Source organism: Micromesistius poutassou, assembly GCF_964030765.1.
Source record: "Micromesistius poutassou genome assembly, chromosome: 7".
In the NCBI taxonomy this organism is placed as follows: Eukaryota; Metazoa; Chordata; class Actinopteri; order Gadiformes; family Gadidae; genus Micromesistius; species Micromesistius poutassou.
Window position 1 is genome coordinate 2,710,543 of NC_140277.1, and position 13,586 is coordinate 2,724,128.

The window sequence follows — 13,586 nt, forward strand, 5'->3', positions numbered from 1 at the left end:
GCTCGCTGCAGGCCAGAGCGCATCACTGACTGTCAAATAAACGCACACGGCTTCTTGCAAAGTGTGCGCCCCTGATGTGCAGGAGAGAACTAGCCAGGGGTGGTTTATTAAGCAATATTCCTAAGCAAAACAAGCAATATTTGCAGAGGTTTGGGTTTTTGTTTATTGGGTTTGAGCAAAGCCTTGCCTTGCCTTGTCTTTTACAACAACAGAGTGTGTGTGTGTGTGTGTGTGTGTGTGTGTGTGTGTGTGCATGGGCCTTCCGTTGCTTGAGCCCAGAAGGATTGATTTGCCCATCACTGAGACCACGTTCTACCGACTTCTTTTTGTGTAAACACAGGGGGTAATTTTCCTGTCCACATCATCGAAAGATGACATTCTCACCTGTTAGTCATTTCTGTACCTCTCAGGCTCCAACTGTTATAATTGGTAATCGGTAATGGTGGACGTTTAAAAAAAAATAATAATCCTTACCATGTCATCCATACCCAAATGTTAATGCACAGAACCAGACTGACTACACATTCCAGTTCCATTGATTGTTTTTGAAGTTGAATTTGGATTTTTTGATGTTGATTTCAAAGTGTTGCCCTCGGCACTCTCCTTTGAACCGTAGCACAGATGACTCTTTAGCATCAGATTGCCTTTGATTTTAACATTGAATTTGATCCTAGTACACCATTTGCAATCTAGGGGTATGACATTGTTGCATTGTCTGGTATTATTAGGGGGTTCCTTCTCCGCTGTGATCTAAATTCTACCCTGTAAAAATAACTGGACATGAACTTGAGGAGAAGATTTGAGGCGCGCTGAAACCAATAGTTTCCACAGAGACTGGAAGGCATGCGCTACCAAAGCAAGGCCTTATTAAAGACAGCCCGGGCCCCTCTGCTGCCCCCACCCCCTGGGGCCCCTATCTCTCTCTCTCTCTCTCTCTCTCTCTAGTTTAATGGCCCCCTCAGCTTCCCTTTTATCTCACGCTGACCCGATCTAAAACAAACAACATTACACTACAAATCAGGATTAAATGAACAGGCTCATTCTCTCGCTCGCTTCATAAACACTAAGGCCTGTTACGTGGTGATGATCAATGATGGCGGCATACCCTGTTGACAGGTCTTAAACATGATGTATAGTAATATGGGCTCTTTCTTTTTTCAGGGTTAACTGGCTATTTCTGTAGAAAATGTCATGTAAAAATCCATAGTATGTACTTAAACATATCACTTAAACCTATCACTTAAACTTCTCCTTAATGAGTTTTAACATTGTGTGATCTCCTCTGAATTAGATTAAGCATTTCTCTGATGATTAAACATTTCTCCCTTTCTCTTTTGTATTAGCTACTACTAATAAGAAGTAGAAGTGAAGTTTTGTCATGCCATGTTTTCATGAATAAAGCCAGAAAGAGCTCTGTAAGATTCTACACACAGGGATATTATTCCTGGTATGAAGTGTTCATTTTACATTTCCATCTCTGAGATAAGTTACTTTCTAGTGCCTTAACAACTTCTACGTTTTACAAACGGAAATATAGCTTTTTGTACATTCATAATTATGAATGTCAAAATGTTGCTAAGTCTTTAAACTGTTCATTGTTGAACGTCTATTTATATTGGTCATGTAGTAAAACATTGTGCTATCTGTCGTGTACAGTATAAACCAATGGGTTGAAATACAAGCGTTTTCTAAATGACTCAAATATTGATAATAAGTCATGTAAAAGTGCATGTAAGAATTGGCTCCACCTTAAATATTTACATTGGGTTTATTATTATTATTATAAAAAAATCAACTTCGCTGATTTGATGGCCCTTATGGAAAGAACCCAATTCTCCAATGAGCAATGTCTTTCGTGCTGGCACGAGTCAATTCAAATGATAAAATCTATTAATTAATTTAGTTGTTGTTGTTGTTGTTGTTGTTTTTCATAAAAAAAACAGCAGTCTTAAGCATGTGGTGGGGTCTACAGGAGAACCCACGCACCGGCGGAACCACAGACCGCGCGGTCGCTGCTCGCGGGGGACAGTGTTTTGAGCGCGCCTACTTCCTTAGCAACGTGTATCTGAACCAGGAAGTACTCTTCCCCTTCGAGCTACATGGCTATGGATAATACATACAGGTAGGCAAGTGTACTGATCAAAAGTTCGCCCTTGGAATTGCATAAATCTGATATAATCTCAGTGCGTATGAAATCGTGTCTGGCGGACACGGGGTTGTTCCACACACATCTCGATGTGTCGTGCGTACAATGACGTTATTGGACGTAAAGTTACACGTCTACTTTGTTGACAGGTGTGTTAGCTAGGCGTCCCAGCAGCGAACCCGTTATTGCAATGCGTTCTTGCAATACATGATTTGAATGACATTACTCTCGACGCCTGCCACGCACCGCTGTCATCCACTGCGTGATGTGTCTGCGTGATGTGCATCTCTCTGCGTGGTGTCTCTGCCTGGTGTGCATCTCTCTGCGTGATGTGTATGTATCTGCGTGATGTCATGTGCATCTCTCTGCGTGATGTGAATCTCTCTGCGTGGTGTCTGCCTGATGTGCATCTCTCTGCGTGATGTGCATGTATCTGCGTGATGTCATGTGCATCTCTCTGTGTGATGTGTTTGCGTGATGTGCATCTCTCTGCGTGGTGTCTGCGTGGTGTGCATCTCTCTGCATCTCTCTGCGTGGTGTCTCTGCCTGATGTGCAACTCTCTGCGTGACGTGCGTGATGTATCTGCGTGATGTGCATCTCTCTGCGTGATGTGCAGTTTAGTATAACATTAGTGTATTTGTGTCCTGTCCTGTCGAATGTAAAGAAACATTGCAAAAGTGAAGAGAATGTATAGCAACCCCCCCGCTAATTACAATTAAAATGCAGCGGTGGTTTGTTTCAGTTGAAAGATAATAAATATTAAAGTTACCAGTGTGTACATATGATGTATTCAACATCTTTTTCATTGGCATGTGTATACACCTGCGTACTTGTCACATTGTTTATTTCACCTGTCAACTTGCACCTTGTTCCAGATCATTGCAGTGTGACACAGGTCTAATTCAACTCAGGCTAAGGCTTATAAGATAACCATCACAGCCTCTGCATCACTCTTCCCTGGGTCCCACAGGCCATGACGCTTGTCAAGCTATGCAGGGGTGATGGAAGATCTAATCACCTGTGTTGAAGAGCAGCCACAACCGCCTACCTCTCTTCCAAACGCATGGACCAATCAGCACTCAGACTCGGCACAGAGGAAAGATGAAGAGCAGAGAGCTGTTGGTGGATTTGTGTTAGTGCACGCTGGTAAGTTGATGTGCCCTACTTTAAAGTGGTATATATTCTGTATGTCTAACCTACTTGGAAGTAGTCATTGACTTGAAATCAACAGAGGCTAGTACAAATCAAATATTTTTCTTTATCCAGGACCATAATATCTAAAATTATTTTTTGGGGCAGCAATTATAGTTTCCCTATGATTTTGTATACTTTTGCTCTTATAGAAGATGCAGACAAACATGTCATGGATGTCATTAAGTATTAAAACATATTAGTTAGATACAGAGGATCCGAAATGTGTGTTCAAACATGTTGTTGAAACGTATTCCCTGATTGTGCTCTAGGGGCCGGATACCATTCTGAGTCAAAGGCCAAGGAGTACAAACATGTCTGCAAAAGGGCTTGCCAGAGAGTAAGTTTAATATTCATGTTGTACACTACATATATTCAAATGTACTCATTGATTTCTGGAGAAGATCTGGAGAAAAGTTTTTGAGAGGTTCTCTGTAAACGTAAATGCTACATGTTGTCACAAGGTAATGAATCACCGTTGGCAGATATATGGGGATTACAGGAATCAGAGTAGCCATAGGAATCAGAAACACAAAGTTGGTCATTTTATTACATGCATATTTATTTAGAACATATCATATCTCATTTCATATCTTTTGTATATGTATTGTGTAACAGTTTGTTATGATTTGTTTCAACACGTTGGTCCAACTACCCTTCACTAACATTCAGAGTAAAATAAATACATCAGAAGATAGCAAACAAAACAACACAAGCCACAGCAAAACGTAATTCCCTCAGAGCAAAAAAAAAGTTCCCCTGCCCATGAACTCTCATTGTTTCAGCAAAAGCTTTGAAAAGATAATCCGCTGTCACTCATGTATCTGTTTGCTGTTAAATTCAAGCACTTGCGATCCACTGTTCACGCAATACTAAATACCGACAACACGTTTTTAATTATGAAGCCCTTTCCATTCAATAACACTCGCCAGAGTTCGGTATAGCGTGTTGAATACAAAACCAACAGTGGCTGGAGGCCTCCATGTATAAAGGGCCTCTGTGCTTGCTCACCAGGCCGTGGAGAGGCTCCGGGCCGGGGCGCTGGCCGTGGAGGCTGTCGCTGCAGCGCTGGTGGAGCTGGAGGTCAGTAGAGGCTGTGGTCCTGAGGCTACGCTTCCTACATCCTCTTAATGAATAGTCACTTGTGTTTGCTGAGTGTGCTAGAGTGTGCTGGTAGAACGTCGTCCAGGTGGGAAAGTGGGAGTGGAGACTGGATGATTTCTTTGCGTGATGTGTGTGTGTGTTACGTCCTTTGCGTGTAGAATGTTTGACACATTTGGAGTCACTGGATTAAGATGTCAATTTTGATGAAGTTATTAATATTGTGAAAGTAATTTAATTAATAATGGACCATAATGTTTTTTTGCTCCAGGGCCTGTTATATAACGCTACGAAGAGATATCTGCACTAACAGACATTTCAGAAGGCCACTGGCCCATCACCACCTTTTTTTTTTTTTTCTCTCGTTCTAAACCTGCGTACAAAAGACAGACGGTTCCTCCTTACAGTGTGTTCTCGTTGGCGCTGTGGTTGGCAGCCATGTTGATCATGTTTCTTCACGCCCAGGACTCTCCCTTCACCAACGCGGGGATGGGCTCCAACCTGAACCTGTCCGGGGAGATAGAGTGCGACGCCAGCATCATGGACGGCAAGTCGCTGCACTACGGCTCCGTGGGCGCCATACGAGGTGAGCCTCCGGCCAGGGGGAAAGGGCCCGCCATCGGTCTTGTCTTCTATCTTTTTATGATTGACTGTCTTTCTCTCATAGTTTCATAGGGCGGCATCAGCAACAGGGCGGCATAACAAGCGACAAGCCACCAAATTTTGGGATTTTGTAAAAAAAAAAAAATTTTACTGCGATAATAAACAGGGCATATCTTTATGTTTACATCCCTGCGCAAAGGAAGCTTTGTTTGTGTGCGAGGAACTCCGACGTTATCTCTGAGGCAGGCATCGTTTATCCCATACAAACGCCCCGGGGGGCGCCCGTGACATTTACACCGTAAGACAACACAGGACACATAATAATAGTACAACAAAGACTGTTCTTCCCGTGCCGGCATGATGTAACGCAGAGTGTCAGTTGATGGAAAGTGATTCCAGCCCTAGTAGCATTACCCCTCTCTGTTCACCGGTAGGGCCTCCCTTTGGAACAGGATAGCCCTGCCATTTTTAATTTCAGACGTTAATACAAACAGCCTGGGTCTATATAAATATTTAAACCATCCGCTTCAGAGATCAAAAGCCTGACATTAATATGTAACTTGTATACGTTAATCTGCCCGAGGCATGCCATTGCTTTTGTTCTCTGCGGGTGTCAACCGCTTCTCCTTGGCAAGATTGCAGCAGAGACGATTTTCAAATCAAACACCACCTCCCACCATCTCCTCCATTCATTACAAGACATGTTTCTATAACCTATCCTCTCTCACCCCCCCACCCCCCCCACCAACCCTCCACCCCTGCTAGGCATTAAAAACCCAGTCCTGGTGGCCAACCGCCTGCTGAGCGAGGCCCAGAAAGGGAAGCTGTCGGCAGGCCGAATCCCACCCTGGTGATTATCTGCCTCCTCCAGGATGATCTGTGTAATGTCCCGCTGGAGTGAACGCGATGTGATGCTGAAGTGCTCTGGTGTGGTGTCTTCCCTCCCCGTCACGCTAGCTTCCTGGTGGGGAGAGGAGCGCACGACTGGGCCGTGGCCCACGGGATTCCCCCCTGCCCCGCGGAGAAAATGGCCACAAGTACGCCTGTTTTTTTTTTTTTGTTGTTGTTGTTTTTTTTGTTTTATTGCTGTTGTGTTTTTCATCTGGTAAATAACGATTCAGATACAGAAAAGGTCAGTTGTGGTCTTTTTCATGATTTTGAAATTCGGAACTTTACCGCTTTGAGTTCAACTGTCTGTCTGAGTTGTATCCTAAGTGACTTGAATTAAAATGACTACTTAAACTAAATGTATAGATCCATGTTTTTAATGAGCAGCTAGATGTTGGGTTTGTTGTCCTGCTCAAGGGAAACCTACAGGTAAACCCACAACCTTTTTCCTTGGTGACTTGCCTGTCCTGCCGACTGTTTGTTGAACACAAAGCAATAGTTGGTAATACTAAGTAACTCTAGCGGTGCAGAAAACAATACGGTATTTCCTGTTTGTATTACGGTATGCTACACCAGACGTTTTTATGATGACGAGCTGGAACATTCCTTATCATATAAAATAATGACTGGAAAAACAAGGAAATCATCGACGTAATGCTAGAGACTCAGCCTTTCCTTTGGCCAAGTTCACAACAGGTAATGTCGTTAAGTTGGTTTTGGTCTGAGAACTTTTATTGGCTAATTATATTATCAACACCATTTCAAAATGACTAAAGATGGCCAGAGTGCTGTAAAATTGAATGCAAGGATGTCCATATTTTTTACAGGGTACGTTCTTTGCTAACCTCACACGTTTGTTTCCAGAGCCAATAAACTCTGGCTTACAAAGTCTCTCAAATAGTTGATGTATTTATTCCAATTTCTTCTGCTCAGATGCCTACTAAGTAAGATAGTGTAGTCATTTCAGTGTGATTGTTTCGTCTTTTATTTATCCTTACCATGCTTATGTCATGTGTAACGAGTTCATAGACGATATTGATTTGCACCCACAGAGTTCAGTCTGTCGGCCTACAAGAGGAACAAGAGAAAGATGGAGATCGCTGAAAAGATGGACACGCCGGAGAACCCCATGAAGAGACGGCGGCAGTCCAGTGAGACTGTGAGTACATCGCTCCAACACCCCCGGTCCACTTCCCTTGTTTCCTCTCTGCCACTCAGTGATGGGTCGTTAATATGAAAAAAAAGATAATACGCAAGAATTATTTGCCCTTTTTACCATTATTTGACTAATGGATTCACAACTTCCAAAAATTTACTTTATTTTTTACTTCATTTTACCGTGGCTAGCATAATCACCTTGTTTGAAAATGACCAAAGTGCTTTATATCCTGCTTTAAACTGTGTTCATGTTGTTGCTTTGTTTTATTTAAATTGTGTGTTCACATTATTTCAATCAGTTGATCTGTTGATCAGTTGACCTTTACAAATATAAAACAAACAACATCATCTCATACACACTTTAGTAGATCATTACATCAGCACCCCTAGGGAATGAATCAAGAATTTTGAATCAGCGATATCATTTGAATCGAGAATCAATTTTGAATCAAATCATGACCCCCAAGAAGAACCCTGTGAAAGCGAAAACCCCTATTAGCCTCTTTTGATGTGAAGTCATTGATCTCGATCTGTTATTAGAGAAAGTACAGCAGTAAAGTAGAGGAGCAAGTTGAGTATTTGATGGCGTTTCCTCAGTGAAAAGCCAGAGCTTTCAGAGGCGTTTTACACCCCCCACTCCTGCGTTCGCACCACCACTAACACCACACTGTCCGTCTGACGCGTTAACCAGATCTAAATGCAGCCTCGGGCTCTTGTCTTGATTTTATGACAAACGGCCGATAAAAGGTCTGACATCTGCACAGTCCTCTAATCTCAGGTCTGCCGGTTTCTTATGGAGGAAATGGTGGGATAATTACGACCTGTAGACACACACACACACACACACACACACACACACACACACACACACACACACACACACACACACACACACACACACACACACACACACACACACACACACACACACACACACACAGAGAGAGCCGTTTAAAGAACGCTCACACAAGCAAGTCATTCCCTCTGGGCTGCTTTATCGTTTGTGGGATGCTCTCCTCTATCAAAACTCAATTGTTTTGTTCTTGTATTGTCATTGGCTGCATTGCAACCTAAATTGCACAAAATAAAAACAAATGCAATGTTAGTGCATATGCCAGTACATATAAGTGTGTGTGTCTTTCCCACATGTTGATGTGGAAAGACAGCCCAGCAAGAACCCAATTGATCAAATCTACACATGCACCGTCATTTTAACCTAGTTTGAAGTGTGTTTGTCCGTGGTTATTGCTTCCAGAAAACGTTCACTTTAAGTATAACCATAAAATGCCTCTTAACAAGTCAATCCACTAACACAAGCCTACACGCGTCCATCTGCTTCTTCTTTCAGCTCTGACGAGGAATCCCCGCTCCAGAGTATGTCAACAGTGATCCTGTTAGCTCAACTCATGTTGTGTGTGTTGCCTCCCCCCCCCCCCCCCAGGAGAACGGCTCTGAGTGTCTGGACACCGTGGGGGCCATCGTGGTGGACCAGGAGGGCAACGTGGCGGCGGCCGTCTCCAGCGGGGGGCTGGCTATGAAACACCCCGGCAGGGTGGGCCAGGTAAACCGAGAGCCGCCCCCCCACCCTCCCCACCTTCCTCCTCACCTCTCCTCCACCTCCACCTCCACCCAAACCTGAACCCCCACGTCGAGGTGGAGTCTACCGGTTCTCCAGCGTGTGCCTCCACTCGTCTCCACTCTTGACTGCTAGAGCATGGCTGTAACCCCACCAGGGTCAAGAGTCAAGGGGGGTGGATGTCCACTGTGGACAGCCATGCACTCCCAGGATTGGAAGACTGCCAGACAGGGCCACTAACTTCTACGCTTTGATGGTTCTCGGTCTCCCCTTCAAGTCACCGTCGGTGTCTGTTCAGCGTATTAATTGTTAAATGTAGGCTACTTATCTCTCTGGGTTTGGTGCCATTGCCCAAACCTGAAGGGCTTACCCTGACGTTCCCTGCTGCTCTATGTTTTTCCCCACTCGCCTTTGTGTGTGTGTGTGTGTGTGTGTGTGTGTGTGTGTGTGCTCGCTGCACTAAAAATACGCCTTGAGCAATTACACACCTCTGACATGTCTGGGTCTCCTCTGTGTTGCTTCTATTCCCAGGCTGCTCATTACGGATGTGGCTGCTGGGCCCAAAACAGCTGTAACTCCAACCCTTACTCCACAGCAGTGAGTACCTCAGGTACCCCATGACACTCTCTGCTCCGCGTGTGGGTGGGTGTGGGTGGGTGTGTGGGCGTGCATGCGTGCGTGTGTGTGTGCATGCGTGTGTGTGTGTGGGTGTACACGTGTGTGCATGTGTTTGTGATTCCTCTGGGCTTGAGTGTGTGTGTGTTATTATCTGGAGTGAAAGATATACTAGATATCTATATCTTTCTTTTTTCTTTTTTTTATAAATCCTCTATCTGTAGCTTTCCCAGCCTGCTGCGGCATGCATCCCCTTCTTTGGGTCGGAGAGGCGATATGAATCAGAAACAGATATGGTAAGGCCGGGGCCTCTCAGTGAGTCAGGCTTCAAACAGGCCCCATAATACTTTCCAGTGACCCTCAGACCGTTCCCCCCCACTAGCCCGCTCTCATCATCAGTCACTTCCTGGGCTGATTGAGTCATCGCACGGCCCGCCACAGCCGCCGCCGCCGCCGCCGCCGCCGCGAGTTCTCGTCTGGTGGTCAGCTGCGCGCCAGGTGTGTCGTGAGATAAAGAAACACAACCGTGTCAGATGTTGTGTGGCGCACAGCGCTGCCATGGCGACGGATCACACGGATGAGTCCCAAGGCAAGACGGTGGATTTTGAGCCGCGGCGTGGCGCATGCACTTTGCGCCACGAGCGCCAGGCGTCGGCGCTGCGTTTGGTGTGGACTGGCTAACCCGCGGCGCGGTGGCCCCTGCGCGTCAGGAGTTGATTCATCGTGGTTGCTGCTGCTGCGTACTCGCGTGTTTGGGATGTGTGGGATGGCTGGTGTCCCGCGGCGTTCGGCCGAACCGACGAGGGATGTTTTCGCTTAGTTTTTTGGTGTCTGGTGACTTTGTTATAGTAGCCCGATGGTGAGTCATGGTCACGTGACAGCGGGGAAACAATTAACGTTTGGCGTTCAGCGAACGTGGAGGTCGAGGCCTCCGCTGATCTCATTATGTTTGTTTTGGATTTGCCTCATTCCTATTACGCAAGTGTTGAAACTGGCTAACATGTTGCATCTGTATACCGAAACGGTCCCGCAGGCCTCGGTCTGTTCAACCAACCGTCAGTGTTGCCCAACACGTTTCATACGTCGTGTTCGCGTACATCCGTTCCGCATTCAACAGCTTGTGACTTTTACGCTCATTCTATCTACTCTTTTCGTTGGTTTAGGATGAGTTGACGGCGGGGTCAGCCAACACTGGGACCGGATTATCTATAGACTCGGCGCTTCCAGAAGCCCTGAAAGAAAAAAAACAATAAAGTGTGGGGAGATGCCTGCATCCACATGTACGTTACTTTGAAGCCAAATAAGAAGTTGTGCCTCCTGCCTCTTGTTCTCCGGAGAGTCAGCCCTGCAGCCATGGGACTGTAGGTTTTTAAACTAATGCACACTGTCACACTGGAACAAAGGACGCCCCCATCCCCCCCCCCCCCCCCTCGCCACCCTTTCAAGAACCAACCACCCCTTTTTAAACAAAGCAAAGGCGTCCTGAATGGGCAACATATTCCTACCATGTACATTCACATCCTGCCATCTTTTCATGGCAGGGCCCCCTCGGAGCCAAAGGAAGTGTTGTCGTCCATTCAGGCGGTCGGATGGGTTTTGTGTACGAGACAGAGCTCGTGTTTCCTCTTGCTTAGACACTGAGGTCTGCACGCAGCTTCTAGTGTGAAACCTCCACCTCTTTTCACTGTGGAGCTGTAGTCTAGTGGAGGGGGGGGGGGGGGGGGGAGAGGGGGCTGGATCTGACCCAAGATTGAGCTGTGTGGCTCGTGAGTGTTGTGTTTAGAAGTCCTTGGGTTTTGTCTGTGAATTTTTAGTGAAATGTCACTTTAAGAATGCTATAATGTAAGACCGGGGTGTTAATCAGTAAACAACCTGGATCAGACTAGTATTACCTCGAATCAAAACAATCTCAGTCTCACACAGACAACGTCAACATGTCCGTACGTCCTGTGGCAACCCGCCTCGGGCAGCGAACCCGCCTTGGTTCAAACAGCACGCAAATCGGTTGGGTGTCAAGCCACAACGGCACGTTTAATCAAACAATAAGTCTTTCTTATAAAAGAACTAAAAGATGATCGCGTGGCGCAGCCACAACGGCTGGACTCTCCGTCCACCCCAGCCACCAGAGAGCCCCGAATGGATGTGGAAGCCTGCCTTTTAAGCAGGCTTCCTCAGGTGCTCTGCATCACGTTGATTGGGATGGGGCCGGGTTGCCTCAGTCCTTTCAGATTACATCAACTTTTATGTTTTCGTTCCGATGCGTCACAATATTGCACAGATATCGGAAAATCTTTTCACCCTTGTTATTTCTGAGCCATCTTTCTAACCTCCTGTATTTTCTACAAACGATGTGTGTTATTCTAAAGCGTCAAGCCTGCTCAGACTCTATCGATCAATGTTGATTATTTACGTCCACCGTCGTCTGAGCAGCATAGGTATGCCTTTCATGTCAACCACGGCTGAGCTTCCCAGTGGGGCCCGGAGAGCAGGTTTAGAGTGTGTGTTCCTGTGTGACACCTGCTTCTGATTTCCTCCACTTTAAAGGCCTTGCCCATCAAAAAACCATAGAAAAAAAGAACGTCTTGCTGGTGGCACATGGAGGAGTCCGGTCCTCGCCGTGCTACATCATGGCCCGGAGGGGCTGATGGGACGGCGCTCTGATGTCTGTTTTATGGAGTGGCCCTTTTGAGGCGGCTCTCTGTCCTCTTCCTGCTGCCTCTGCCTGTGCTCTGGCCAGGTGTCGCTGGTCAGACGCTCTTTGATGCTTCTTCCTCGGCGCTCCCCGGGGAGAGCGCCCTGTGTCTGCATTTCTCCCGGGAAGCGGTCAGGGGTTTACGGTAAACGTGTTCAGCGAGAAGAAGAAGAAGAAGAAGAAGAAGAAGGAAAAAAAAGTCTGCGGTGGTACCTGGCCAGGTCTGCGTTGTTGCCGACATCTGGTTGCCGCGGTAACAGGAACCTGGCCGGCGTTTTGTTGTGGTTACCTGATGTTTTACGGGGGTCTTTATGGCTGTTTACACAAACAACAGGGCCGGATTCTCTGCTCTTTACGGGCGGGCTCCGCTGCCGTTGCCAAAGCCCTCTTTTGTTTTCACTCGGTCTGTTCTCCCCCGTCCAACGCTTTGGCTCGCGGTGTGTTTCGATACATGATGTATGATTGAATGAATGATGAATCTAAGAGAGCCGTCGAGTTATTGGCGTGTGCGCAGTGTGGAAGACCGTTCACTTGCTGTACGGCGGAGAGTTGGAAGATGTGCGGTGTAAATCAGACCTTGAGGACGCACACGCACGTACGCACGCATGCACGCACGCACACACACACACACACACACACACACACACACACACACACACACACACACACACACACACACACACACACACACACACACACACACACACACACACACACACACCCCTCTCCCTATATTCTGTTTTAAAGCGGTGTGTGTTCTTGATCGTTACTGACGTTCGCAGACCACCATTAAATAAGTACATGAATTGCACAACCGTTGAGATTTTTATACGATATGACTCTTTGGGTACAACAGGTTCAGAGTGAAACTGTGGGCTATTCATCATTTCTGTTGCAGCTGTAATCAGGATGACATTTTTACAAGCGAGAAATCTAGAAGAAAGAAAAAATTTAAATTGATCGAGTGAAATAAAGCTGTAACTAAATATATGTAAAGCATTTCTGCCCTGCACTACGTACCAATATAAAACAGGTGAAGTGTGTCTTTAGTGCCTTCCCCTCCCCCCCTGACTATACTTTGAACTCCTAACAGCAGTGTTTCCACAAGTCCAAGTCTGTTTTTTGTCGTCTCTGGCAGACCAGCAAAGTGGCTCTCTGCAATAGAAAAAAGAAGAAAAAGCGTCTCTAAAGTCAGCACTGGAACTATTAAAAAGAAATTAGGCCAGATTTTTTCTTCTTCTTCTTCTTCTTCTTTCTCGACTGACGTCGCGTGTTTTCCAGTGCGACCTTGTGATGGGTCTCCACGGCACTCGCTCCACAGACCTCACTCTGGTGAGGTCTGTTCAATTAAAGGTTTCCCAATTGAACATCTTGGTTTCAATTTGGTCGATAAGTACGATGAGTAATGTCACAAAGTGCTCTACTAATTAAAAAAATCCTCCAAAGTAGAAAAAAAACCCAACTCAAATTATAATGTTTTTGGTTTACTTGGATTGTGCAACAAAATCATGGCACAAAACATGATTTTTTTTACATGACAGCAAGAAGTCAATGGTTAGCCTACAGCTTACAGCTGTGTAACTGCTTCAGTATTGTACATCTTTAAACTGGGTTA

At 45.9% G+C, this 13,586-nt stretch overlaps 1 protein-coding gene across 1 annotated transcript in view; it reads left to right on the forward strand.

Annotated features, from left to right (window-relative positions):
- Positions 1 to 2,096: 2,096 nt before the first annotated feature.
- The window catches only part of tasp1 (taspase, threonine aspartase, 1), a gene marked incomplete at its 3' end in the record, with an annotated part of 18,573 nt that continues 7,083 nt past the window's right edge, over positions 2,097 to 13,586 (forward strand). The window contains exons 1-10 of the mRNA XM_084470149.1: positions 2,097 to 2,122; positions 3,118 to 3,293; positions 3,611 to 3,678; positions 4,353 to 4,421; positions 4,905 to 5,025; positions 5,808 to 5,892; positions 6,000 to 6,079; positions 6,983 to 7,089; positions 8,530 to 8,649; positions 9,196 to 9,274. Of these exons, the coding sequence (XP_084326275.1) occupies positions 3,149 to 3,293; positions 3,611 to 3,678; positions 4,353 to 4,421; positions 4,905 to 5,025; positions 5,808 to 5,892; positions 6,000 to 6,079; positions 6,983 to 7,089; positions 8,530 to 8,649; positions 9,196 to 9,274 (874 nt within the window). The 5' untranslated portion in view covers positions 2,097 to 2,122; positions 3,118 to 3,148. The remainder of the gene's footprint in view (positions 2,123 to 3,117; positions 3,294 to 3,610; positions 3,679 to 4,352; positions 4,422 to 4,904; positions 5,026 to 5,807; positions 5,893 to 5,999; positions 6,080 to 6,982; positions 7,090 to 8,529; positions 8,650 to 9,195; positions 9,275 to 13,586) is intronic.